Source organism: Maylandia zebra, linkage group LG1, assembly GCF_041146795.1.
Source record: "Maylandia zebra isolate NMK-2024a linkage group LG1, Mzebra_GT3a, whole genome shotgun sequence".
Lineage (NCBI taxonomy): Eukaryota > Metazoa > Chordata > Actinopteri > Cichliformes > Cichlidae > Maylandia > Maylandia zebra.
Genome location: NC_135167.1, coordinates 8,696,969 through 8,724,257, shown reverse-complemented (window position 1 = coordinate 8,724,257; position 27,289 = coordinate 8,696,969). Strand labels below are relative to the sequence as shown.

The window sequence follows — 27,289 nt, the reverse complement described above, 5'->3', positions numbered from 1 at the left end:
TTTTTCAGGATCTCGGCCCATTCAGCCCTGAAGACGACCTTCCCCCTTTGCAAAAATGATGAACGGGGAGCACACACATGCCTGGGTAGAGAAAGGCTGGTGAGATTGCATCAGTTCAGTGAGAGAGGACAGACAGTTGAAATTTCTCATCCTATGGGGGTTGTTCAAAAACATGAGAGCAATGTGACACATGTCAGATATACAGTACATCCTTTTATTATCGCAAATATGCAAGAAAAGTCAAATGGAGACACTGTAAATGAACACATGCCCTTTAATACCACAGTCTAATGGTTTTTAAACACTTTAAATAATATACATTTGCACCTTATTATACCCTTTGAAATGTTTTAATCCATATTTACACAATGTTACGCTTTGAATTCTTTTCATTCTTTTCTGAAGAGGACTGAGATGTCTCTTAAAAACACGAGGCTCCCATAAAACCCAGCGTCCTGATAATTCAATTTACAATAACTGTACAACTGACCCGCCTCAGAAGTGGAGCAAATGTCGTGTGGACAGGCTGAACACTGACCAGTATTTTTACTTAATGGGTGGCATGTGAACATGTCTATGAACTTTCCAGTCCAATTACACGTTCCTGTCTCTGTAGATAACCTGCTATTTCTATACTGAGGTTTTATTGCAGAAACCCATATCTACTCTTTTTTTCTCACAAATACAAATCTTTATTTATTTTTTTATTTCAAATGCGTAACCCCTTAGCTCTCGGAAGTTGTTTAGAGTCCATTATAATATAATTAACCGTGCCACTTCAGGGAGGCAAACTAAAACTGCTTTCTTTTCCTCCTTCCTGAAAAAGTTGTTCTTGTACGTGTAGTTTTAGAACACTGATCACTGATTTTTACCACTCTTCCTCAAGAAACTACCCAGATGGAGTTCCACACCTCATATCACATGAATCAAAGATCTTCGCATCTACACCACAGTAAAGTGGACTGGCTGCACAGTACAGTCTGCTCGGAGTATGTTTGTATTTTGACTCATCAGTTTGTTTGGTTTGCTGTGGTGTGGTCCAACGAGCTATGGCGTAGGAGGGCATTTTGAAAATGGGGCATGAGGGATGACACAGCAGCAGGGGGTACAACCCGTGTTTCTACTGGCACCACTGAGCTTGGAGCCTTCAGGGAAGCAGAGGGGGGTGAAGATGACTGTGAAGCGCCCAACATGCCTTGGCACATGAAAGGGCTGGTTGACCATTCCCTTTGAGGCGACTAGATACAAAGGCGCAGGCCACTGGCAGGTCAGAACAAAGGACTTGATTGTATATTTTTTTTTAAAAAGACCCGCAGGGAGGACTGCATTTGACTTGAAGCAACACTTAAACTCAGTCCATCTTCACCCACTAATTGGCCTCTTTTAATCAGCAGCATCCAGAAAAACTAAATATTCTATTACAAACAACATAGTCTGAACAACCACCGCCCATTTTTAATGGACTGCTAAAAACAACCCCAGTTTAACTCAAAAAACTGCCAGCACCCACAAAGATCAGAATGGGCTTCTTTTTTCTCCTCAGTCTTTTGGAATGGAAGAAACAGCATCTGTAAGTTACACACAAATATAAAGCATGAAAACTTGGCCTTTCTTGTTTCTGTCTTTGATCCAGAAATGTTGAGAATAAGACCAAAAGAACGAGAGCAGGAGAGAGTAAATGCCGCCCACATGCCTCTTTGTGAATAATATGCTGATGCTGTGAGTATAGTTCAGTTTGGGTTCTGCCATACATACATGTGAAGAACCAATGAAATAATCTTCACTTAGAAGTGACAATCCTGAAACAGAGACCTTGTCTTTCAAACTTGCTCTGGAGGTTCTGTGAGCTACTCTCAAGAATACTGTCAAGACTGGCAACCTGGAGGATCAAATATTGGTACCCTTCATACAGCTCTGAATAATGCATTTAGTCTTATTTCGCTATAAACTGCAACAAAGAACATCTTTATATTTGTACAATCAACAAAACAGGCACCTCGTCTACTTTGGTACCAGAGTGTTTGTTCAGTTGGAGTTTTTTTTCTTTCTCTTTTTAAATATTTTAATGTCACAGTCTCCTAAAACACGAGAAGAGAATCAGCTTGACTTGGTGCCGTTCACTGGATTCCAGCAAGTGTGTTGAGGGAGCAGGTCAGAGCAGCTCTGTTGGAAATGTTGAAGTGCAAAGAAACATTTAGCATTTAAAGTACATCTCGTGCTGATTATGAGATATACTGGTAAACGTCAGCTTTCTCCGTTGGTCCTCAAGTCTTTAACATTCTAACTCAACAAAACTGCAATACACTTGGAGCGTGTGCAAATTTGACCTGAATTTCAAATTTACAAATGTTCTTTAACTAAGTGTGAACAAATCCTTTGTGCTCGTGTGAGAGAATCCAATCAGAGACCCGAGATATGTTTTAGAGCTAATAAGCAGAAATTCTGGAGCACTTCTTTTTTTTTTCATGTGCGCTACACATTTGACTAAAAACAATGTCAAAACATCCAGGTTTTCTTCCATTCTGGTTCGAACAATGGGACTTTTTCTGGCTCTGAATGCATTGCCAGTCAGATTGCTTTAGCCACATAGCCTGCAGACATCTGAGTTTCTGCAGCTACTGCCAAGAAAAGCTCCCTCACAAGCTCTCAGAGCCTAATGAATACAATTTTCATACATCCTTCATATTGGAGAAAGAAAAAAGAGACATTAAAAATAATCCTATTAATAATAATTGTTTACACTATGTCATGATAAGAACAGCAAAAGGAGCAAGAAGAACATACTTTAGAAACAACAATGAAAAATTGTAATAAACAATCAGTTGGCAAACGATGTCGTGTTTGGCAAGGTCCTGACAGTCGAAGCCAGGCCTGTAGGGTGAGGGTCATGGGATCTTGGGGGTTGTGGGAGAGGGGGTGGGAGTTCACAACATTAAATCATGTCCTCTTGTTGTCATCCTTAAAAACATCCTGTCTGCCAAATCTTCCTTGTCCCACAATAGACCAGACTTGTCACCAGTCAGAGAAGACTGAGGCCTCACACACAGACACGGACGAAACAAAAGATAGAGGGTTGGGGTGTATGTGGTATGCTGATGATGAAGTGGATTGGAGTTCAAGGCATGGGAGGGGGGAAAACTGTGTCCCTCCAAGAGTCTCGGGACACCTTTTTATGACAAGGTAAGGGAAAAAAAAAACAACCAGTCACTGTGCTAAAATGTTGAGCTGTCAGCTGCTGTGGTGTCCGTTCGTCATTGTTGTTTTCATCACAGTCCCAGATTCTTTGGGCGTTGTTTAACATAATTAAAAACTTTTGTTGCTGATGCTTTTTTTTTTCCTTTGTTTGGTACTACATTCCCCTTAGAGTTTTTGCAGAGAACTGGTGAGGTTAACAAGCCTCTGCTAATACTTAGGTATGTTGGGGGTGGTTGTGGTCCTATTAGGGCAGGAAGGGAGTTGGAGTAGGCAGGGGTGGGGTGGTGTGAGAAGATGGAAGAAGTATTAGGGGGAGGTGGGGGTGTTGGCAGTCCCTCGCCCAGAACGCTCTAGTCCAGGGGTTCTTGTTTTATCCTGATGGGTGTGTTAATGGAGAGACTTCGCCGGTCCTCACGACACAACACATACTCGCTAAACTGGGACGAGTCCACGCCGCCTCCGCATGATGCTGCCACGCTGAAACCTTTCTGGAAAAGACGCTCCAGAACCTGCAGAGAGGACAGAGAAGAAGGCATTTACAACAAAGGTACCATGTCAGTAAGGACAAGTCTAAATGAAACAGTTTGCAGATAGGATGCAGGTTTCAGGTTTTATACAGCTCTAAGGAATAGTTTGACGTTTTGTGAAATATGCTTATTCTTGCCAAGATGGGAAGATTAATAGTGCAGCTCTGTCCAATAACAAGTTTGTCCTCCTGTCACATCAAAAACTCACTAACACTTTCGATTTTGTTTGTTTAATCTGCACAAAATCCAAAGAGTAAAAACAAAACAATTCCCTGTTTTACTGTGCTCTGCTTTATGTCTTGGTGAGGAACAGTTGCCAAAGCCACCACCAGACACACTAGAAAGTTAATGATCTCATAACTGCTTTGGCCTGTAACCAATCAGAAAAATTTGTTGCGTTTATACTTCAGTTTTAGTGCAGAGTAACAGATTACAGCATCTTTAGAGGTGCTGGTAGGTTAATTTCCTTGGCTAACCTTGTTTTTAGTCTTTGTGCTGATTATAGTTTAGTATTTATATATAAGACGTATAACATCATCCTCAACAGTTAAACAACTTTGTGTATTTTCCCAAGAATTGGACTTTTTCATTGTTTTAACTTTAACTTTTTGTGTGATAAATCTTTTTTTGTTTGTTTTTGCGTAAAAGTTTTGTTGTTCCAGAGTCTGGCCACGGCCAAGTCTTTCTACTGTAAAAATAAAGTTTGCTATCCATTTTTACTAATGAATGAGCATTTTTACTAATGAAGTTTTTGATATCTACACATCCAGTCAACGGACATCAACCTCCGATGTTCATCAGTCACAACGTGCACCATGTGTCATTAACCCTCCCCCATCTCCAATCGCACACAGTGATGAGATAAATCCAGAGGGCACTCCGACATCACACCATCTCTGCAATATTCATGCTGCTTGTGCTAGATTGGCTACCGAACTGAGGGCATGAGCTCAAAGGGATGAGGAGAGCTGAGAGTGAGTGAGGTGTGTTAAGAGGCTGAGTGTAGCTCAGCGTGGTGATTACTGGAGCTCCTAATTTGAGTAATGAGGCTTGGGTGAGAGGAGAAGTGAGGTCCGTGAGCGAAAGAGAGAGCGACGTGTGGGGAATGACGATGAGGAGTTATGGGTCATCTGAGTGTGGACAACGTGTTGGAGCTGCAGGGAGAGAAGAGGAGATGGGGTTCATGTTACCCCTCTAGTCTGGACAGTGATACACACAGTAGTCCAAACAAGAGATGCGCTCAGACTCAAACGCGTGAACTTCAGCATCACTCATCTGGGGTAATCCATGTGGGATGTTGTTTTTTTGGAGGGGGTATAGATCTAAATCCCAGTGAGAGGAGTGCCGTGTATTTACTTATCCCCCCTTCCTTTTAAAGAAGTGTGCAGCGCATGGAAATGAAAGGTCTCGCCAAGGGCTAACTCTTTCTGCCAGATAGAGAGCCAGAGAAGTTCACGAAAAACAGAATGATTTCTTCAGATGCTCATACACACACACACACACATACACACACACACACACACACACACACACACACACACACACACACACACACACACACACGCGCGCGCACAGACACACATTGACACGTGCACTCGTGGCGAAGGATGACCTCTCTAATTACAGCTTAGGCCCCATTGGCGTGCTACGGTTGAATGTTTAGGCCTGCAAGTCAAAGGGCCGCAGCCTCCTCAGTTGGGGATACAGTGAAGAAGAGCAGATAAACTCACACAACGTGCAAGAATTAAAATGTACAAATCCAAAATATAACAAATGCATACAAACTTGTTGAACAGACCTGAAAAACCCCAGCACCCATCTGCTTTCAAATTAAAACTTAAATGTGCACCGACATGCTACTTGTAAGCAGAAAGGACCACTTGCAAAAGTTAACCCCCTCCCCCTTTTTGTCCTCTAGCAAAATGACAACAACAAACTATGTAATTTGTGAGACAGAAGGGGCAGCAGACAGCTGATGGTGAGGACGGCTAATTAAGAGACCTGCCCAAGCATCAAACACTCCCAAATCCATGACAGACGACGGAGGAGCCTAACGATTATGGAAATGATATTACATAGCCTTCTTTGATCATTGCATCACATTGCATTTTTCCCCATCATCTCTTAACGCATGTGGGACTCCATCATGTTCAGCAATGAATTTGGTCACAGAGGAGAATGGCCTGATCAATAAAGATAGTCTGAAAACACTTTTATCATTAATGCATGGCAACACAAAAGACTTAAGGATATTATTATAGATAGTTGTAACTGACTCAAGGATACTGTAATGACTATAAGATGCCATGAAAAAAAAAACCTTCGCATTCAGTTTGACACAGTGAGTTAGTGCCATGGGGGAATAAACAATATAGTGAATAATTAAGACGTATCCAAGCAAAAGGTTTTAATGTCCACAGGACAATGTCCCGAAATCAGTCCCCGTTGACAAGGAAAAGTAATGCACCCTCTTAAAAAGCTAAAACATGTCTGGTTTCTCAGTTCTGCAGAACATACTTCTGACCGCAGGCTTTCAGATCCCAGCTTATGTTGTACTTATGCAGATTTCTTTGCTTCCTTTACTGCCTCACTTGAGCGAAACCATAACAAAATATTCTAACGGCGAGTTGCATGTGGGCACCCTCATTGGTCGATGCCTCATCTCTAACACGGTGATTTCCACGAAATTGGATTACAGCTAATTAGCAGTCTTTGTTTTGTTTTTTTGTTTTTTCCGTTTTTCATGTCCACCGCTTTCAACCTAAAGACAGGCTTCTTTTCAGCACGACACCACAATAATCAAAGCAGGAAATCAAAATAACAGTGAAGAGGATATTGCAGCACCAAACTTTGCTAGTTGTTCTATGAAATCAAGCACTTCCTTTTGTCTTCTCCTGTCTTTGTGATTGAAGCTGAATACAAGTGTCTCTTCAGCCTCTTCATCCCCAGTGATCCTGCATTTGAAGTCAGTCTCGCGGTTGCACGGTCGACTTGGCCGCACAGGGATCTCCCCTCAAACACACGCACACCATTCAGCATTTAACCATCCATCTGAGCTGCCACTCAACCTGGAGTCACCACGGGGATCAGTAGGGTATACATCAGCCTCACTCCTCTAACCTCCCAGCATCTTAGCCAAGATGGCGAGGCATGTATCAAAGTGGATGAGTCTCAGGCCTGGAAACCGGAGCACAATACAATATTGATGGCCACCAGAGTGCACAGACACACTTGCAAGACTTCTCAGGAGGAGTTGTAAGACACTTGCTCCTCATGGCGCAAGACACAGAGATGATTGACACATTATGACACACACACACTGTAGCATGAGGTGGGCGCCACACTCAGGGGGTTGCTTTTGTTTAACTATGCAGTCTTCAATATGTGACAAGGAGCACTAACTGCAGTCTCTGCGTCGTATCCTCTGCTTATCACAAGCATCTGGCATAAAACATCCGTGAAGCTCCAACTCTTTCTAATTCTCTAAGCCATCTGCCAGCTTTTTAAAGAGTCACAGACAGCAAAAACACGTTGACAGAACAGTCTACTTGCAGCTGACTGAGCTCCATTACAAATAGGCACTCTAAAGTGTCTTTAAGCATCATGAATCACCGAGGATTTTTAGCTCAGGTGACCCTTGTGGGAATGCAACACTTAACCCTGGCACAGTAAATACATACTGAGCACAGAGGTGTTTTGGGTTAGGTCCGTCCTCAAAGGGACTGCAAGTAGTTCAACTACTAAACTGAGGAGACTTAAATACACAAGGGCTCCACCTGACTCATCCGCTGACCTTTTCTATTTCAATTTTAGTTACTTGTTCTCGTATTTAAGACACCAAGAGCCATCATCAAAGAAAACTTTGCGAATTTACTCATGTCCTAAAAGCACAATCTTTAAAACTCTTTACATTTTATACCACTTTATACTCCCGCACCACTTACAGAAAATGCAAACCATCATCCAATCTATAGATTAAAACAATCCTGGAGTGGATATAACTGTTACAATTATCTTGATCAGCTATTAATAATAACTATTAAATTATTGCTTAGCCCATAAGCAATAGTGTAATATTCTATAAATCTCTTTTTTTTATATTTTATAAGCTCATTTTGTTGTTAATACATCTTTTCCTTAAAATTAGACTTGGAATAAATAAAAATTTCATTTGTAGTGAAACATATTCTCATTGGAGCATTTGACTTCGTAAAATTTCCATCACTGATGTTCACATTTACAGTACACTTATTGTATGAGCCATTTCTACAGAGATAAAGATTTTGTGACACTTGATCAATAAAATGTAACACAGAAAAAAAGTGCCATATATTTGATTCATTTCTTTTGATTAAACTACGACTTGTTAATTACCTAATTGTCTTCAGTTGAATTGTCCTTCTCTGTCATTATTCTGATTTACGTTCCACTACCTAATCAGCCCGTGTCCAACAAACGAATTAGAACAATTTTTTAAAGATTTTTCTGGCATCAACTGCTGAAGCTGTCAGCAGCCAGAATTTCCCAGCTTTAATCCTCTCTACACACTGGCTTGCTTACTGTTAATCTTGACATTGTGCTTTACCCACAGAGCCACACAGAAAGCCAAGGGACCCAAAGCCATAGTAGTGTTAATGTCTTACTCTGCCACTCGGGCCACTGAGGAGCGCAGCGGAGGTGTTTGTGTGGCCGTGTCTGCTCTGATGAGCTGTGCTTTCTCTTTTCACCCAGCGCTGGATTGATGGAGTGGCAGCGTGACATGTAAGAGAGTGTTGCGACGTGTTGCGTTCTCCGCCTGTGCAGCAGGGGGACAGGGGACCCTTCTCTACGACTGCCTCCGCTGTCACATTGATGTAGGACGGATTGGTTCTGGTCTGATCTGAGTGCTTCATCATGGTGATGTATGGAACAGCAGGCCCAGCTCTAGCGCTGGGACGCGTGTGTGTACACCTCTGTGGCTCTTTGGCTAAATGTTTTCCCTGCATTCAGTGCCTTTGCTGCTTTTTGTTTCCCCCCGCTGGATCTACATCACAGCGCAGGTGGTTTGCATTACTCCCGAAATTCCATTCATGACTTCATGGAGAGTTACTTGCCAAGGTGGATTTGTTTATTCTCCCTCTCTCGCATTTAAATACACAAGACAACAGATTAAAGAAGTGGCTAAATTTGCAAGGCAACAGAATACATATATATCTCAACATGCAAAGAATTACTGCTGCCACATTTCAAACTATAAATAGATGATACAGTATAATGATATATCACCAATTTTAAAAGCATGAAAACCGAGTCATGGAAATCTTTTCAATGTTCATGAATTATCCTCATGTTTTATCTTATTAAAATGGAATATTAAATGTTTAGAAAACAGGTCGATATACTTAGTGTACAGTAAGGTATGGAGAAATGTGTGTTATCATTTTGTGACCAACTATAACAAGGTCTAGCAGTGTCCAGCCTGGAGCACGAAAGCAACAGTACCTCAGCTTCAATAAAATCTCTACACCTCTGACATAATAAAGTGAAAACAGCACACATTTAAATGTCATCATATATCCATCTCTTTCCTGTCAAGACCTCTTCTGAAACTGATCCAATCACACAGTAAATAAGTTTCAGACGGTGCTGCCGCAGCCTCCCCATGCTCTCCCTGAACTTCCTCTGTGGGCAGGGTGTGGTTGTGTGTGTGTTCCCCTGGGTTAGGGTCCAGGCTTGAAATCAGATCAGAGGCTCATTGTCTGGCAGGTAAGACAAGGATTATTTTCCTAACCTTTTCATTCCTTCACGCAACAATGAAAGAGAACAGAATGAATAAGTTGTTTGGAAAAATCTCCCCTTACAACAAAAAAACACCTCCATCTGCTCCTTGTGTCCTCATCTACATCGACTCAATGAGCCGGGCCCCTTCACTGTGTGTGCATATGTACGTGTGTGTGTGTTTGTGCTTTTCATTATTTTTTTTAACGAATGCCGTAGAGCTGTATCTTAGAGGGCTCACGAGGAGACACCAAGGAGAGGCCAGAATATGAGACAAGAAGGGGTCGCTGCCTATAAATCTCGCAGATCCGCCTTGTACGAGTTTGTATGAGAAAAGGGTTTCGGCTCACCTCGCCTTCAGAAGAACAGCCTAATAAAAGCCTAAACAATAAAGATGCCGTTCAGATTGTGTTAGTCAGATGTGCTCACATCCCATAACCAGTCTCACTGGTAAACAGAGTGGGAAAATGTTGTGTTAGTTGATGCGGCCAATTAATTATATTGTAAGTCATTTAAAAATCTATAAAAGAAGTATAAACCGGTTTAGGCTGTTTGAGAAATTGTAAGTATGGTATTAAAAAATGCAATACGTGTATTTCAATTGCCTTGAGCGGTGTTATATTGGAGTCTTTTTAAAAAAGGAGCTGTGTCTTAAAAAGGAGTAAAGCGTAAATTATGCATATCATTTTCCCCCCTTTCCATTTCTCTTCTTCATTTTTTCGCAGGAAAACATGGCCGCAGTCCACACGTGCTTTGTCCCACTCGCTCTGCTCTCCTCCCTGGAGGTGGTCTCTCACGCTGGCAGGAAGGAGGTGGAGGTGTCAGAGTGCACTAGCCTGCCTGGGAGAGGCTCTCTCTGGGTGCTGAAGGGGTGAAGGCTCCTCTATGTGTAGGTTTGTTCATGGCTGTGGGCACTCAAGTGTGTTATATCGAGCCTGTGGTGTGAGACTGTTATGTTTCCCCCCGTCCTCTCTTTCTCTCACAGGGTAACACTACTGTAAAACTATTTTTTTCTGAAGTTGCTTTTAATCTCTTACTACTTGACTCCACAACATGGTCAACTCTGCTTGACCAAAAACGGATGTTCATCTCACACCATTTTTCAAACCGGTGCCAAACTTATTCAAAAACAGATCATAAAGCAAATGTATTTGATATGATATTGGCGGTAAATTGCTTTATGGTAATACCGTGCTGAGGTTTTGCATCATTCTCATCCCCAACAGCCAACTGAAGACCATCGTTTGACAAAATGAAAAACTCCAAAGGTTTTTGTACACCTGCACACTCCAGCTGTTGCTCCAGAGTGGCTAATATGCCAGTTATTGACAACAAGCTATTATCTCTACTGTGGCAAAATGCAATATAGTGGGCCACAAATCATGCTAAGTGCCTTACAGCAAAGTTTTGAGGTGTAATTCCAGCTTACTGTTACTGAAGAAAATCAGTGTATATAACAGCATTTATCTGGGAAAGCAACCTGAAAATAAACTCTGCAGACTGGCACAGGACTCACACAGAAGGTGACCAACAGAAAGCCACCTCTCCCTCAGCAGATGCCATCGTGTGCCATTCAGCAAAACAGCTAAGTGGATCTGCAGAGTGGTCACAAAAGCCCAGGTTGAGCAAATCCCAGCCAGGTGTTCAAATGTTTATGAAAATGTTGAAAGTTGGTGTGAAAAATGGTTTGCTTGCCAAGCAGAATACTTTGCTGGATAAATGAGTAGATAAATACATAAGTTCCTCTTTGGAGTCTGCATCCTGTGGCTAACATTAAATAAAGAATTGGTAAGAAAAGAGAATGGAGGGGTATACAAGCACAGTATCATAAAACATTGTGTACAGTTTCACTATGCGACAGTTAGAAATAAAACAAATATTCAATATTTTATCTTCATGTTGAAAGTAAGCTAAACTAAGCTGTTTGGGTAAAGATAATGAAACATAATGCACATAGGCATTTTGACACTTCCCGACTCTTCTGCAAGTGCGCCACTAAAGTTACTTTGTGGCTTTCCCCCCCCATGTTGCACAATGTTCATATTAACTACCACTGTTAGTTTCATGATCACGTTGTAAGTTTTGTTGTTAGCAGCGAGCCAGTAAGTTGGATCTTTGCATATTCACGTTAAAAATGAAAGTTTTAAAGGTTGCATCTATAAGATTACAGTTTATTCCTTTTCAGCTGAGGTGAGGAGGTGTTGGAAGAGCTGAATCAGCTCTATATGAACAAGCAAATTCCTCACAGCTGAAGACAGCTGTCAGTTACCTAACTTAGCTGATTTGGTAGCTACAGAATGCAGCCTTGATCATGATGCCGCCTCCAGTTTTAGAAAGACTGTGACTATGCTGCAGTCACATATTAGACACACATCAAAACTTTCTGTTACACAAAGCCATTTTGCTCTTGATTCTCTGCAAGTACCATGATATCACGCTTATTAGTGAATAAATGTAACAGAAAAAATAACTACGCATGAAAGTCATTGTTAGATATCAGCACATATTTGTTATATTGGCACTACACTCAGAGGTGTACACACAGGACAATCTAACTCAAGTAAAACTGTAAACACTGTAATGTGTTTTACACACAAGTCTAGAATGTGATAAATAAATCATGGGCAGAGAAGGAGATGAACAAAGGACAGGCATTTCAGCGTCTTACCTGGACGGAGTTGAGCCTGCAGTAGCCATTGAGGGGAAAGCGGATGACGTGTGTTGGGTCCTGGTTCCAGCCAGCATTGACCGAGTTACACATAACGTCTCCAGTCTCAGGAAAGATCTCCTCAATGAGGACCTTCTCTCCGCTCAGGGCGATCCTCTCGCCCAGGTCAGGTGTGACACGAACCACAAGGCAGTCACAGGGCTGTGCCATCCGTCGTTGCTCGCGCTCCTGCTTCCAGCGCTCGAGCTCCTTGATCATGGGTGTCAGCTGGTAATAACGCGCCTCTTCGTACAGCAGGTGGAAGTCCTGTACAGGCAGACAAACGTACAGATGAGAGCAGTGACTTTGCATGTGTATTATACTCCTCTTGGCAATATGTGTGACTAACACACTATGACTTTCTCTGGATTGCAACTCATCACCAAGGTCACAGAGAAACCCTACACATATACAGTATTGTGCAACATTAATATGACAGAGAAAAGTATATCTGCGGGACTCCTTATGGCTTCCTCACAGCAGCTAATGATGTCCTTGACCAAGACACTTAACCTCTAATTACTCCAAGAGTGGGTTCTTGCTGTATATGAACTCTGACTCTTCCACTGTAGTGAAGTGTGTGTTACCTGTGTAGCAAAGGTAACTCACAGAAGATCTAATAACTAATTGCACATTGACAGATAGATAAATTATTATTATTATTTTTACAAATGGCAAAATAACAGTGTAGGATTTTAAATTTATAAACTTGCACGAATGACAAATTAATCTTAATATAATACAAAAATGTGACCTTTGTTTGTCCCCATGAAGCTAAATTTTTTTTTTAAAATGCATTTGGTTTCATGTAATACGTCGACCAGATTGAAGAACAATAAACCAAGATCAGTGATGGACTCGGACCAGCAGGACAACACTCTCAATAAACAAAGGATAGCCATGCTGCAGCTCTCCTCCACAGTAGCTCTTGGCAGAGTGGTGTTAGCCTTTAGCATGTTTTAGTGAGCTGACTCCAGAAAGGCCGTCAGTTGGGCTCTGGTGAAGTGGGATGGTGCATTCCTGTGCACAGACAGTCTGCAGCAGATTGCCTGCCTCTCCCTCCTGGGCAGGGTTTGCTGGGGGCCATTTGCCCCTGTGCTCTTGCCTCTAATTTCCCACAAGACCAGATGGCACCATCATTCACCACTACCACAGAAAATACGGGAAGGCGGAGGTTCGCTATTGGAGGCAGACGGGAGGTGAGGAAAAGATATGTGCAAGTGAACATGAGGACAATCATCAGCCAAGGAGGTTTTTAATGTATTCCTCACATGGAGGGAGTTTTATGTTAATAAGGCTTGTGGCCCGATGTTAAGCTCCTATTAGAACAAGATTTAATTAGGTTACACCTAAATGCTGCAAAACCTTTTTGCTAAATAATTAGTAATTAATAAATCTGTGTTCTGATTAATGTTTCACAGTGGCAAACAATGACAGCTTAATTCAATGAATGGACATAGTAAACTGAAGCAAAGAAGTGATTGTCCATTTGGTGACGTTTTTCGAGAAAGAGGTTGCTGGGTTTTTTCGTAGAACAAAGTCCAAACACCCAAGTGAGACAATGTGTGTTTGTGCTGCAAAAACAACATATGTTTCATATAGTCTGCATCATTGGTGGCTCTGGGTGTCTGGGTGTCTGGGTGTCTGGGTGTCAGCGCTGGCAGCGAGCCCTGATCTAGAAAGAGTTTTTCCCCTTTTCCTTCTCAAGACCACTGCTGGGCACAGAAACAGAGCATGGCAGCAAACAGCATATTCATTAACCCTGCTGCTTCTGTCAGACTCTTTAGCCTTGAAAAGCCTCCCTCACTGTTTTACCCCTTCATCTAAACTGTGCCTTCATCCGAGGCATGTGAACGACACCCAAATACAACTCCATCTGGACACGGCGTTGACGCAACACATCTTAAGCTGACGGTCTAATGTTTAAGATTTCAGAATGCGAAAAGAGGGGGTGGAGGTCCTTTTTTCCCTTTTTCTCTCCCTTACTCCCTGTCTTTTTTCTCCTGGCCTTCTTGCTGCAGCTGACAAAACTCATACTGAGACGCTCCCCTTCAGGCAGCTCTCTGTATCAAAGTGCTACTCCTCATCCTTCACAGGTCTGAAGCCATGGATGGATATGTTTTTAACAGGGGTCTGTCTGCGAGGCACTTTAGTCATCCTGAGTAGAGCAGAAAACAACAGAGTAATCCTAAGCGCTGAGGTGAGGATGAGAGGGAGACAGGGCCAACAGCTCCGTCCTGGCTGCTGAAGCTGCTGCTACTGCTGCCAGCTCTACGAGACAATTCATCCCCCAATCCTGTGTCCAGACAGCCCGTTTGAGCTTCAAAATAATGATCCGACCTGATCGCCCACTGGCAAGGCAACATTTCAGGGAAGGACAGAGGGAGGGAGGGAGAGACAGAGAAAGAGAAGAAGAAAATGATGGAAAATGTCACTATAAGGGAGTTTAGAGGACTAGTGAAGACGTAATGTAGGTTTTGGTCAAAAATGACCCCCCAAAAAAGCAGAAGTTCAAGGTTGTTGAATAACAATGTCACTCAAAAATAAAATAAAATCACAATAAAAGCGCCTTTCTGTCATTTCCAGCATCTGAGATGAAAAAAAAATCAATTTAAGGAGTAATGCAAAATCTGAATAATAACAGAAAACAGTAACTCTTACCGGTTTATAACCATGCCCTCAATATGACTGAGCATTGCTTACTCTCTCGTGATTAATTGTAGTTTGAATAATGTGATGAGGGAGGATATTAATAGTGAATATTTTGTTCCAGTGATGCAGGCTGAAAAATTTCTTTTCCTATTCTGCTCAGACTTTCACATTGATTTAGCAAAACACACAGCGCCGTGGCTGCCAGCAGCAGAACAGACCCAGCCCTGGGGCGACGGCAAGCCTGATTGTGTTCAGATAAGGACATGCTCAATTCCGCCTCGCACTATTTGCATTTTTTTTCCCCGGCTTCACGCAAATTGAAAGGTATGCAGATCAACACAGGCTTATGCGAGGGGATCGTAATGAGTTGAAACAATGAAGTCCAATGCATTCTCTTCCACTGTGGTGCCTGATTGGACTGTCAAGATTTAACAGAGGGGAGGAGGGGTGTATGAATAAGAAGGGAAAATCTAATCGGTACTGAGTCAGGCCGTCATTTGCCAAAATATGCAGGGCTTTCATGTCATGTTCTGTTGTCTGTGGTTTGGCTCTTGTTCAGACTATCCGTGGGGCCCAAAGAGTTTGCCCCTGGCTCTCAGTGGCTTGGCTTTGCCTTGTTACCTCGTACAGAATGATGAACAAGTGCCAGTGCAGTGAAAAGGTCATGAAAACTAAGGTGGGGTTGACGTGAAGCGAAGTGTAGAATACACCTAGGAAACTGTATCATGGAATGAAAACCTCGAGAAGGAAGAAGCTGTAGGAAGATAATCATTCTGACAACGTCGCATATGATTGTATGAATACTTGTTAGGTGAGACTAAATCTGTACTAGTGCCAAAAATAAATTTAATCGTTATCTTTTATATTACAGTAGATTAAATGGCATGCGTGCAATGTGAGCGGGGTCATAGGTAGTGATCATCCCTCTAACGCTTCAGGCTTTTTTAGGGTCAGCTAAACATTTTAGCATCTTTTAGATCATCGTTTTGTTTTCACAGCCTGTAGCTTTACTATTTTGGTTTACTCTCATCCCTCACTCTCATCACCCTCATTTCAAGCAGCAGGAGGCAAAAAAAAAGCTCTGTTACACCAACTAAATGTTACCTGGCCAGAAGCAAATAGCATGTAGACAAAGTCAACTAATGAACATAGGCAAGAATTTAACAACTAAAGACACAGATATTTTGGATTTATTGGACTTACATTGGCAGGTGTCCAGAAACACAACTTCAGTGAAATGCTAATGTTTAAAGTTTGCTAACACTCTATCACATCAGCTTCTTACACAACTTTTACAGCTAACACACACACACACAGTTTACTCTGTCAAACTGAAACCTTCACAACACAAAAATACAGCGAATGAAAAAAAGCTCGTACAGATAATACATTTAAATGTAAAACTTTTCACAATTTGCTTTTGTGCCCCGAACATGTGCTTTAAATTGTTTAATACAGGAATATGACAAAGCACCTACATTGTCTGCAATAGATACTGACATGCCACTAAAACAGGACACACATGCATGCAGGTTCATTGTCTCACAAAGAGCAAAGAGCAAGTGCAAAGAAGTACGCATATATGGGGCACCAGGTATTAAACTGGACCTTTCCCTTCCAATTCTAGACTCTGGATGAGAGTTACTGTCTGCATGGAGCTGAGTGGAAGTTCATAAGGGGTTATTTCACCTGGGATCACTTCTATAGAAATTACACTGGGTGAAAAACAACAGCTCAAGGCTTTGGCATGCACACCACCAGACCATGCTCCAGTTAACCAGTTAGCAGTTTACCTTTCCACCATTTAATAATCAGGCTGCATCCATTTTTTCCTCTTCAAAGTTTCTTAACTACTGTTTATGTTTCTACTACACATAATTCATATGATACACTTAAGGGGGGTAAGGCTGTGCGTATCAAGCACAACTAGTTGCACTGTTGTGGTATCAGGTTTATTTTGAAAACATGCTATCAATCAGAGAACAGAGAAACTGTAATAAATACAGAAGTATTCACACTTAAACGTGCAATCTTTCGAAAAATAAAGAAGCACACAGAGTGTGAGCTGATGTCTGGGCAAATGCCTTTTATGTTATGTTGTTCAAACAGTGAGTTGATGGTGCAGACAGGTACACACAATACAGTATACTGTGGTGCAGACACATACCTTGAAGTCATCTGGAAGGAGCAATTTGCTGGTCCTGAGGAAACTGAGAATGTAGCGGAATATCTCGCCATCCCGATCTATGAAGTAGTGCTGCTTCAAGCTGTCCAACACGATGGGCTCGGTGCCATTGAACAGACGACTGATTCTGGAAATTGAAAGACACACACACACACAAACACACGCACGCAGACAGCCGCACACACAAACACAACCACATAATGGAATGAGCCAGTTCCCTTCAAATGCATGAAACAATTACCCTCCATTTATTTTTCAATTTTATTAGCACTAAGCTTGAAATGCATTAGCATCCCAGGTTGAAACAAGGGGCTTAAGGCACCGTTCCTCCATTCCAGACTTGTTTGAAGTGTCCCTTCTGTAGAGAGATTACAACAACACACACGCTTGCTGCTTGTACTTACAGAAATTAATGGCATGAATGTAGCATTACAGCTCTATTATTCCATCTGTCAGAAGGCTGGAAATGAAACAGAGGTAGGAAATGGTGACGGGCCACATATTAATGTGAGAATATGTGGAAAAAGATATTTTACTTTTACAGTTTGATTTCGTTATTAATTCAAGGGGAATTCGGACAGACTCAATCCTACTGTAGGCCATACTGCTTTAATTTAATACAGTGTTACAGCTTGTAATAACACTCTTCTTGTGCTGTATTGTCTTAGTATGAGGGAAAATTGCAGAACGTAATTTTCTTAATGTATGTAATTGCAGTTCGCTTTAATGGCGAGAAGATTATTGTCTTGCAGCTGGAATCATAGGATATTAGTGTTTCTTCCTTTGCAATCTGTGCAAGTTTTTCTTGTAGAAGAATAAAAAGACAAAGCACCAGCTGATAATTCTGATCTAAAACATACACTTATATTTGTGAATATGAACCACCCCACTGAGAATGAACTCAACATATTGACTATTAAATATTTGAATTTGTTTTCAGAAATCCATTTTAAGATGAGAAACATGACCAGAACCCAACAAAGTGTGCTGAGTTTTCATTTTCTCCCTCTATTAAATGGGTTAAAATGAATTAAAATAACTATATTAGTCAACAGAGGTATCTCTTTCACATGTTGAAGCAAGGACACAATAACTTCTAAGATAATGTAAATATCAGTGCCCAAATGATGTGAATAATGATAAACTAAAGACAGTAAATACATATATACTTTTAAGCTTTCACTAAGTATTGACAAGACTTTGCTATAATAATAAAACACTTGTTGCCTCCTAGTATCCCATGTTTAACCCTTTCAGTTTACTGCAAGATGAAGGGCTGGGCTGAAGCCAGCTACAGGGGCTCATCAAAGCAAAGAGTGGAAATTGCTGTTATCTTTAAACTTTCATCACACCATGCTGGTGCCGCGCCTCGAGATACCCTTGGACAGATATTCATTTCCCCTAATATTTGTGTGCTTTTCCTGCCGCTTACCTGCAGGTTCCTCTCTCGCTGGTCTAATGATCTCATCCAGGCACCTTCACTTTATCTGTTTGTTCATTTCCAAGTACTAAATATCCCCTTTTTAATAATTAAAAAACAGTTTTTTAGCATCTCCCTAATATTGAGAATGTGCAAGTGTCCCATTTCGCTAAAGTTTCCGAAGTCTGAAGTGCAATAATTTAATTTGGTGACTCATTTTTAAACAAAACTCACCCTCAGCAGAGAAACCTGGAATGCCTACGCAGTGTAAATAAGCTGTACCGCTGATTTACACGAGAAATCTGTTGCACGTAACCTTCTTAACGTTTTCCGTGCACATTTACAGTACATCGTCTTGCAGAGAAACAGCTCTTGGCACGGAGCTATGTTGCTGTTATTATCATCATTTTGAAGTAATCAGCACTTTAATCACAACAACAGCTTCTAGGTTGGCTGACAAAGTTGTGCGACAAAAGAAAATCATAAAACCTATTTGCAAATATGCCGACCAGCACACGCACGCACACGCACGCACGCACGCACGCACGCATGCACACACACACACGCACACACACACGCACGCACGCACACACACACACACACACACACACACACACACACACACACACAAAGCACTGCCTGAACACTGGCATTGTCAAACTCTATTACATGACAGAGGAAGGGAGCTGTAGTGGGAATGTCAATGAACAAACACCAAGGCTTTACTCACAGACTCATTTCGCTTGAATTTACAATTACAATCGGCTGCTTTGTAAAAGTGTATGAGCTTGTAGTTATTGGCTGCATCAGGTATCTTCTGACCCTGATGTGTTGGCTCAACACACAGAAGCTATCAAATTAAATTTGCTCTGTCTCTTTTCTTTGACTTGACTGTGTGAAGAAGGAAAGCAAAGATGGTTCTCCCCCCTCTCTCCCCTCCTGCCATCCTTTCTCTTTTTCACTCTCTCCGACTTTCCTTCTTTCTGTCTCTCTCTCTCTGTCTCTATCCTTCTCCCTTACTTGCTTTCTCTCTGGAAATCGATGCAAAATGCTTTATAAAAAACCAATACTCATCTCCCTGTTTTGCCCGAGGTGTTCCTTTCTCATATGGTCTTGCAATTCTTCCAGCTAGAATTTCACCATACCCCTCCAGGCTAACTCTGTTTTTCATCTCCACTTTTTTAAAAAGCAATTAAAATGCTGCCTGTTTTTCTTTTTCTTTCCCTCTCTCCAACTCCCTTCTCTCTCGCTCTCTCTTTCTCTCTCTCTCTGTCTCGCTGTCTTCTCTGTTGGTCTCCTCATTTTTCCCTTTTCTGTTAAATCTCTGAATTGGAGAGTGGGCTGTTTTTAACAGGTAGGTAGAGAGAAAAGGGTGTGTCCATAGGGAGTGGGGGTTGTATAGAGAAATTAAGAGACAAGATACACAAACAGAAGGGCCAAAAAACAAAGAGACAGGCAACGATAGGCGAAAGTACAAAAAAAACAGAAGTACAGAGAAAAGAAAAAGAAGCACAGAAAGAAACAAACAGAATGCAGGAGAAATGCAGAGAGATAAAGTGGGAGAGAAAAAGGTTTGACGGAACTAAAAAACTTGGATAATGCGTGCTAGTCACTGAGAACGAGGGAGGTGGTGGGTGTTGGAGGTTATCACGGATGGCTCAGATCTCCTACCCTTGTGGTGCCAAGCGAGGGCAGGCAGTGGGGCAGTAGGTGGGCAATATCTGGCAGGATGTTTGCTTCACCAGTTAAAGCCAGCCAGAGGCTGAGAGCTGCCAAAGACGCATCCTCGCGAGGTTGGGAATAGGACCCAGGTAACACTGATTCTGCTTGAACAGACAATGTGTGGAAACTGTATCACTTGTGGACCCCTAACGAAGACAAAGCACCCAGTGCTTCTTGGAAAGTGAAACAAACACACCCAGGGATCTCGGTGAGGCTGTCCAACCTGACATCAAAGGCTGCCCACAATGGCTTCCGAGTAGGGAAAGTCAAATAAGAAAGTTCAAAACCAAATCGCTACAGTCCCTGGCTCTGATTCGCAAAGTCATGCTTGAAGCAACTGTGAAATACTAGATAAACTCATGGTTCTCCAAACAAGCTAACCCAAAGGAAGGGTGATACAGGTTTCAAAATAAGGAAACACACTTTCGCTTTTTCCGAAGATCGTGACTTATGGAAAATAAATGAGAACATTTAACTCAAGTTCCAGCCTAACTATAATGCCTTTGAAAATCTTGATGTGTTAATGCAATCAGCAGCAACAGAATTCGCTGGTTCTCTGGTAATAACTTTCACTGTGTATATCTCAGTTGCTCAGTATCTGTCCAAATTGGGGTTAATTGCAAGATTATGTGATTTTTAAAAAATAAAAAATACTATAAACATGAATGTATTAATGCAAACATCTCCACTTTGGTACTGCCAATATTTGCCTGCAGCTCTGTTTTCTTATCTGTTACTTTATGGTTGTATAATACGGCTATTTCTACTCCGGAGCAACAATTACTTCCTGTTAATATTTAACATTAAGTGAACAGAGTAAAAGATTTATCTGAAAGCTTCAGCTTTATCTCATGGTGTGGTGTTGGTACTAAAAAAGAAGCTTGTGATAATGAAACAAAATAGCAATAAAATAACACAACTCCAAAATTCTGTTACATATTTTGAGCTCAGCTTATAGAAAAGTACATTTCCAGAAACAGAGGACCACTGAAAAAGCATAAAGCCAGTACAGATCTATCATCTCTGGACATAGAAGTCTCGTCTTCATAGAGAAAAATGTCCAGTGGTCCTTTCAAAATAGTTTCCTTGTCTGTGGAACATTTCCCCTAATTTCCTCAGCTTCTGTTCAAGTGACTGCTGAGACTGTCCTCTTTGAGAGCTACACAGAGTGCACATCAATGTTTCATGACCCTTGTCCCTTAATATGGCCCACACAGAAGAAGATGAATATCCACACATTAGTTACTAGACTAACTTTCTCTTGGCACCCTGCATTATTTAGAACCCAATCTATTAAAAGTAATCAGCAACTTCAAACTCTTTAGCCCTGCTCTTTCAGTCGTCACGTTTTCAGTTTTGCCCGTGCGCCTTTTCTTGACCGGATGTAGCTGAACACAGCATATGCGGTTATGCCAGTGTAATTGTTTTGCTTTCTGCTGTCAGCCATTATACTAATTCACACAAAAGGGCCCCTCCTTCCACTGGCTCCAGTGGAAAGTGGAGCCCTGAGGCCAACTGTACGCTGAGGAGGCTGGGAGAAAGAGAGAAACAGTGAGTGTATGCATGTGAATATGTGCGTGTGTGCACGCGTGTTTGTGTGTGATCCAGAGTGAGAAAGAAACAGCACAAGACAGAGGGAGGGAGAGAGAGAAGGAGCAAAGGAGCATGTGTGAAAAGAGAAGGAGAAAGAAAGAGGAAAGAGCACTTAAACCAAACCAACACTCACACTGATATCCGGTCTTTACTGTAAAAACACTGCTTGGATGCTCTGACATGACTCTGTGCTGCATTTGGAGTAAAGACCCTGTGCATCTCAGAGTGAATAACTTCTTTGTAAAGCGTAAAGCTGCATCAGAGCATAATAAATACAGGAACACAATAGCAATGCACAATTGCGAATACAAATGACACAGAAATGTAAAAACCATCTGTCCACTGGATAAACTGACTATGACACTGAAATAGTGGACAAAAAAAATTGTCTTAATAACACAAACAACGATAAACCCTTTTCTGGTTTAAGCTTTATCTTTCTCATGACATGTTGCACTGGAATAGAAAGAGAGTTGTCAGGGATTTCCTGTCAGCAGACTCTATGAATATCAAGACTTTATTACCAGGGGATTATGTGGATTATTTCCTGTAGCCAATTTGGCAGGTTTTCTAACAACCTGGTGTATGTTTACCTTGGCCCACATGGGATTCAGCTGATGCCGAAATGCAGGGAGCATAATGCAATAAATGACAAACTGCATTAGAGGAAAATATGGGAGGGGTCATTCAAATCAGCATAAAACGGAGTCGTTTTATCATTATTTGAATTTTCTTCCTTTAGTAGTGGCACCTTGTTTGTGGATGGAGCTAAAAATGTGTATAAAAGTGTGGGATGGTGGATTACCATCAGCTCTTACACAGCCTGAATCATCATGCTTTTTTTCTTAGAAGTGGAAATGCTTCATGTGTGACTATAGCAATCAGATAATGAAAACAATAGCTCACAAAATAAAAGGATAAGTCATGCAACTTTTTATTAAAATGTTTTGATAAGGTCATGTTGCAACACATGATAAATGGCGGTTGCAAAAAAACCCCTACAACTTGGAACATGCCATGATTTTAATCACATTTGAAGCTGTTTTACATCAACTTTGATTAAGGGGGTTCTGGACGTTTACGTCATTAATTTTTTTTCCAGTATTCCTAACAGCACCCTGATCTGTGGGAAAAATAGAATAAAATAAATAAATGAATAAAATAAATAAATAAGGACTGTGAAAAGGGGGCGTAGTGTGAAAATGTGAATTCACACAAACACTACTACTCACATCAGCAGTAAAACATGTGTAAGGTTCTGCACAGCAGCTGAATTTTCAATAGCAGCTACCATGTGAAAGGAGATAAAAAATAAAAGCCCTGGAGGTATTTATTGGAAGATTGGAATAATCACCTTTAAAACAAACAAACAAACAAAAAAGCAATCACATGTATCATTTTTAAGGTACAAAGTTGAAAGAATGAAGAGAAGAGAAATGCCCCCACATGATTTGAAAAGATATGTGGGGAAATTGTCCCCAAAGTTTCACTGGTGATGTCCCAATGCCAGTCAGCTAAATGACTTGCTAACATCTCAGATTCTGTTAGACTTCATTAACAAAACCGCCAGTCAAATCTATTTTTTAAACGATTCACTGTGAAAAATGCAACATAAAGCTACTAAGATAAAAAGTGACTGAATATTTATTTAGGAAACATTTTCAATTATTTAGTTAAACTGGAATAAATGCATAACCGTGTCACATTTTAAACAAAAGCAGCAAGAGACAGAATAAACTACTCTTTAGTTTGCTCATATTTCTTAAAGTTGATTTTAAAAAATAAATAAAAAATAGATAAGCTATGAATTAATACATTAAGATCAGCAGCGATGCTAGAGGCAGGGACTGATCTTACCTTGAATCTGGGTACTTGGTGAGGGTTGCCAGGCTGCTAGTGTACATGTGTCCCCCGACATCGATGTGCACCGGGGCGTTCGCCTTGGTCAGCTGAGCCGGCAGAGGGATCCCCTGAGCGGCCAGAGGAGAGACCGGGGACCGGGTCAGGGACAGCCTTGACATGCTTCTTCCCTCCTGAAAGCAAGTATAGAGAAAAGCCATGGGAATAAAGGTAAAGAAGAAATAAAAAAAAATCAGCAGAGTGCTCCTAAACAGGGAAGTAGATAGTATCCTTTCTGAATGGTATCAGATCACTTCCATGTCTGTCTGGTCGCATATTTAGCCTGGAAATTATTGCCACCGCTCTAATTAAGTATGTTTGCATCTTTTCATGCAGCACCGCAGGCGAGGATAGGAGGATGCTTATTAGAATCGGGGTGAGAGAGAGAGAGAAAGAGAGAGAGACAGAAGGAGATAGACAGATAGAAAAAGAGAGGGGGAGACGGAGACAGGGTGAGGGGGGAGAGAGAGGAATGCTAGGTGTCAGCCTCCAGGGGAATAAAATAAACTGCTGCTGCAATATTCTAATTAAAGGTCGCCTTATGTGTTAGACGTGATGCGCCCAGACACACCAACCACCAATCTAAGAGTAAGGAAAGCTCGACGGGGAGGGAGCTTTCAACTTTTCTTCTGACACGCACACGCATCCATTCAGTACACAAAAAGATTAAGATTGTCATGTGTCCGCAGATAGTTTGAGGCACACGGGCCTCGTGTATTGCACAAAAACGCATCCGATTTCAGTCGAAAGCAGGAGAAGTATCATGTTACTTGCAGGCCAAACTATTGTGTATCTACTTGCTGTAGCTCAGTGTCGTTGATTAACCACTAAAATAAAGTAAAGTACATGGCACTAGAGCCTACTGTATACAGACTGTGGGTGCATATATTTGGGACTGGGGCTTACTGGGAGCACGCCGGAGCACTCCGAGGTCAGTGCAGAGCTGAATTAGATTACCTGATGAAATGATTGACAAAATATTTTCAATTCGATGCGCCGTCATTTGATTCCGCACTGCTTCAGGAGGAGCGGAGGAGGCGTTTATATCCAACCTACTGGTGCGTAATTTGTTTGCCAACAGCGGCAGGTGAACCACAAAACATCAGTGTGGCCACATTTCAGTGTTACTATTATCTGTTACGAAGCATATTGTACATCACAGAGGCTGAGTTTATTTTTTTAAAGGAAAAGTAAACAAAGATATACTGATCTTAGTCAATTTTCTTTAATAATCACAGAATAAAGGTCACCGTTTCTCCACTTTATCACCACTAGTCCGTGCCTACAGGCTCTGGTTGAAATACAGACCTTCCATTCGAGGAAACCTAAAATAATAATAGGAGCTTCATAGTACACGTGTGTGTGTTTAAACAGACTGATATAATAAAATCCCAGCTTTCACTAAATTATGTGAACTGATCAGTTTTCTGTTGCACATATGGGCTGTTGCACTGTCATTACTGATAGACGGGAGACCTTTTGCCAAAGTCCAGATCATCCCCGCGGCTCTAAGAGAAATGCCAGTGGGCACACTATGAGACAGGAGACTTTTTTTTTATATAGACCTCCTCACAGCAGTATCGTGTTCGTTTAATGCGATTACAAGAAGACGGGATTACATTTCAAAACCCAGGAACAGAGAAAAAACTTGGAGAGACTTAAGAAGTTTAGGGCACATACACAAAGACACACACGAACACCCATCGGTCTGTCCCATCGCGGGTATTTTCCTCTTTCCTACTTATCCACCAATTAAACAATGAATTCCCTACACTGACATACAATGAAGAACAAATGTGGAAAATAAATATAGAAATCTTCTTACTATCCCGATCACATTCTCATTGATTTCGCTTGTTCCCAACTCTCTTGTTCCCTATCACATACACACAAACAGTGAGTGACACACGTAGACACACAATACATAAATTCCTTCACAAAAATCACAGCAGCTACAGAGACTCAACTTTCCTTCTTTGAATTGCTTTCTTGCTGCTTCCCTTCGCTGACCCCTGCTCAGACATACTGCTGTCGAGCTCACACTTAATGACAGCAACATAAACCCTGACGACCGATCTTTAAAACAACCACGAACCACGGACACAGAAATCTCTGAAAAAGAAACGGTGCGATACAACACTCCCTCCGCAGGAACACCACAAGCCCCTGCTCTGCCTTTAATCTACCAAATGCTCAACATGGCGTCTTATTGCTGCTGTACAATTAAAAGCATAATCCCGACACGTGTAATTCACTACCCGATTGATAAAACACACACGTGTTAACTATAGGGTACAGTCTGGCAGAAAAGACAGAAAATACACTTTGGTCGAGCAGTAGCCCTATGCAGGACTCTCCAGCACAGTTCAACTGTCCTTCACGAAAACTGTACCTCCTAAGCCTACACTGTGCGTAAAAAACATTGGATTCTGTAATATTAAATTGTCACCCTACCGTTTCAAACATTGTAGGGAGTCCGGAGGAAATCCGTGCCGGCGGTCAGTCCCAGCTGCTGTCCGCGTAACCCCCCAAAATTTTCAAATATTTTCTCAAAATGCCCCCGAGTTTGTCACCGAACTACACCGCCGTCCAGTTCCAGTACCTATACTGCCGCACGGAAAAGCCAAGTATTTTTTCTGTATCCGACACAAAACTGCTTTTAAAAGACGCTAGGTTGTGGCCGGGATCGACTGCAAAGAGTCTCTGTGGCTTTAAAGGCTCAATTGCAAGGCTGGCTCGACCTGTCCTCACCAAGCTTCTTTGTACCAAAGCGCACAGGAAGCGTCCTTACCTTGAACATAGATGAGATGATCTCCTTCCCCTTCTCTGCTCTTATTTGGATACGCGTAAAATGTGCGCTCTTATTGGAATCCTGCTTCGTATTTCGGCTTCTTGTCTGCCTTTTTGCCTAAATGAAACTGCCCCTGTGGTTTGTTATGAGAAGAAGAAAGCCAATAATCCTTCTCTAAATAACAGAGCGGAGCTAAAAAAGAAAAATCTTGCTCCGGGCTGCCCAAGCGCCTCTGGGCCAGGGATTAGGCTACAATTAGCTCAACTACACTCTCTCACCCAGGCAATTTTCTCAAGGAAGAAAACGTGATACCCTCTATTCCCGAAATTATGACTACATAGATATAATAACTTATCTTATTTTTTCCGGCAAAAAGTAGTTGTGATTTCGAGGGGGTAGGAAACCTAACAGGCAACTGTCTGTCGCTCAATAGATTTAGAGCAGCAAAAAGCAGATTTTAATCATTGTCATTTCGTCTGATGTAATAGTTCCCCAGGCTGTCCAGCTAGTAGGATTACATTTCCATCTCCATCTCCAAGCTAAATTTAAAGTTTAAAGCGGGCGGGCTGCCATAGTCCTTTACTCAGGCAACATATAATAAAGACGCAATAACTTGTTGATAAAGTCTCAGCAGGAAAAAATATGTTGAAAATGAAGCGATATCCTTGAACCAATATCTTTCATGCTGTGATTTTCCCCCCGTGTTCCCGCTCTCTATTCCTCTCCCTCTCTCTCTTGCCTTAATGTCTGGAATTGTAACGCCAAATTTCCTGCAGGCCATTAAAATCAAATGACGTCTATGGACATGCATGCATGCTGCTGCAGAAAGCGCCCTCACAAC

General features: G+C 41.6%; 1 protein-coding gene across 2 annotated transcripts; it reads right to left on the bottom strand.

Moving 5' to 3' along the window:
* Positions 1-193: 193 nt before the first annotated feature.
* kctd15b (potassium channel tetramerization domain containing 15b) lies at positions 194-27,289 on the bottom strand. 2 transcript variants are annotated; one of them, XM_004539716.3, is made up of 5 exons: positions 26,449-27,289; positions 23,616-23,791; positions 17,006-17,150; positions 12,148-12,453; positions 194-3,704 (listed from the first exon to the last, which is right to left on the bottom strand). In XM_004539716.3, exons 1-5 carry the CDS (start codon positions 26,455-26,457, stop codon positions 3,546-3,548), a joined length of 795 nt encoding a protein of 264 aa, XP_004539773.1. In that variant the 5' UTR covers positions 26,458-27,289; the 3' UTR covers positions 194-3,545. The 2 variants fall into 2 exon arrangements, with proteins under 2 accessions (XP_004539773.1, XP_004539772.1); XM_004539715.4 differs by lacking the exon at positions 26,449-27,289 and adding an exon at positions 26,112-26,437.

Coding starts and splice junctions, on each gene's coding strand:
- kctd15b (XM_004539715.4), bottom strand. Junction 17,151..23,615: donor ACCAAGTACCCAGATTCAAG/GTAAGATCAGTC, acceptor TTCAATTTCCAG/AATCAGTCGTCTGTTCAATG. Junction 12,454..17,005: donor TCCTTCCAGATGACTTCAAG/GTATGTGTCTGC, acceptor CTGCCTGTACAG/GACTTCCACCTGCTGTACGA.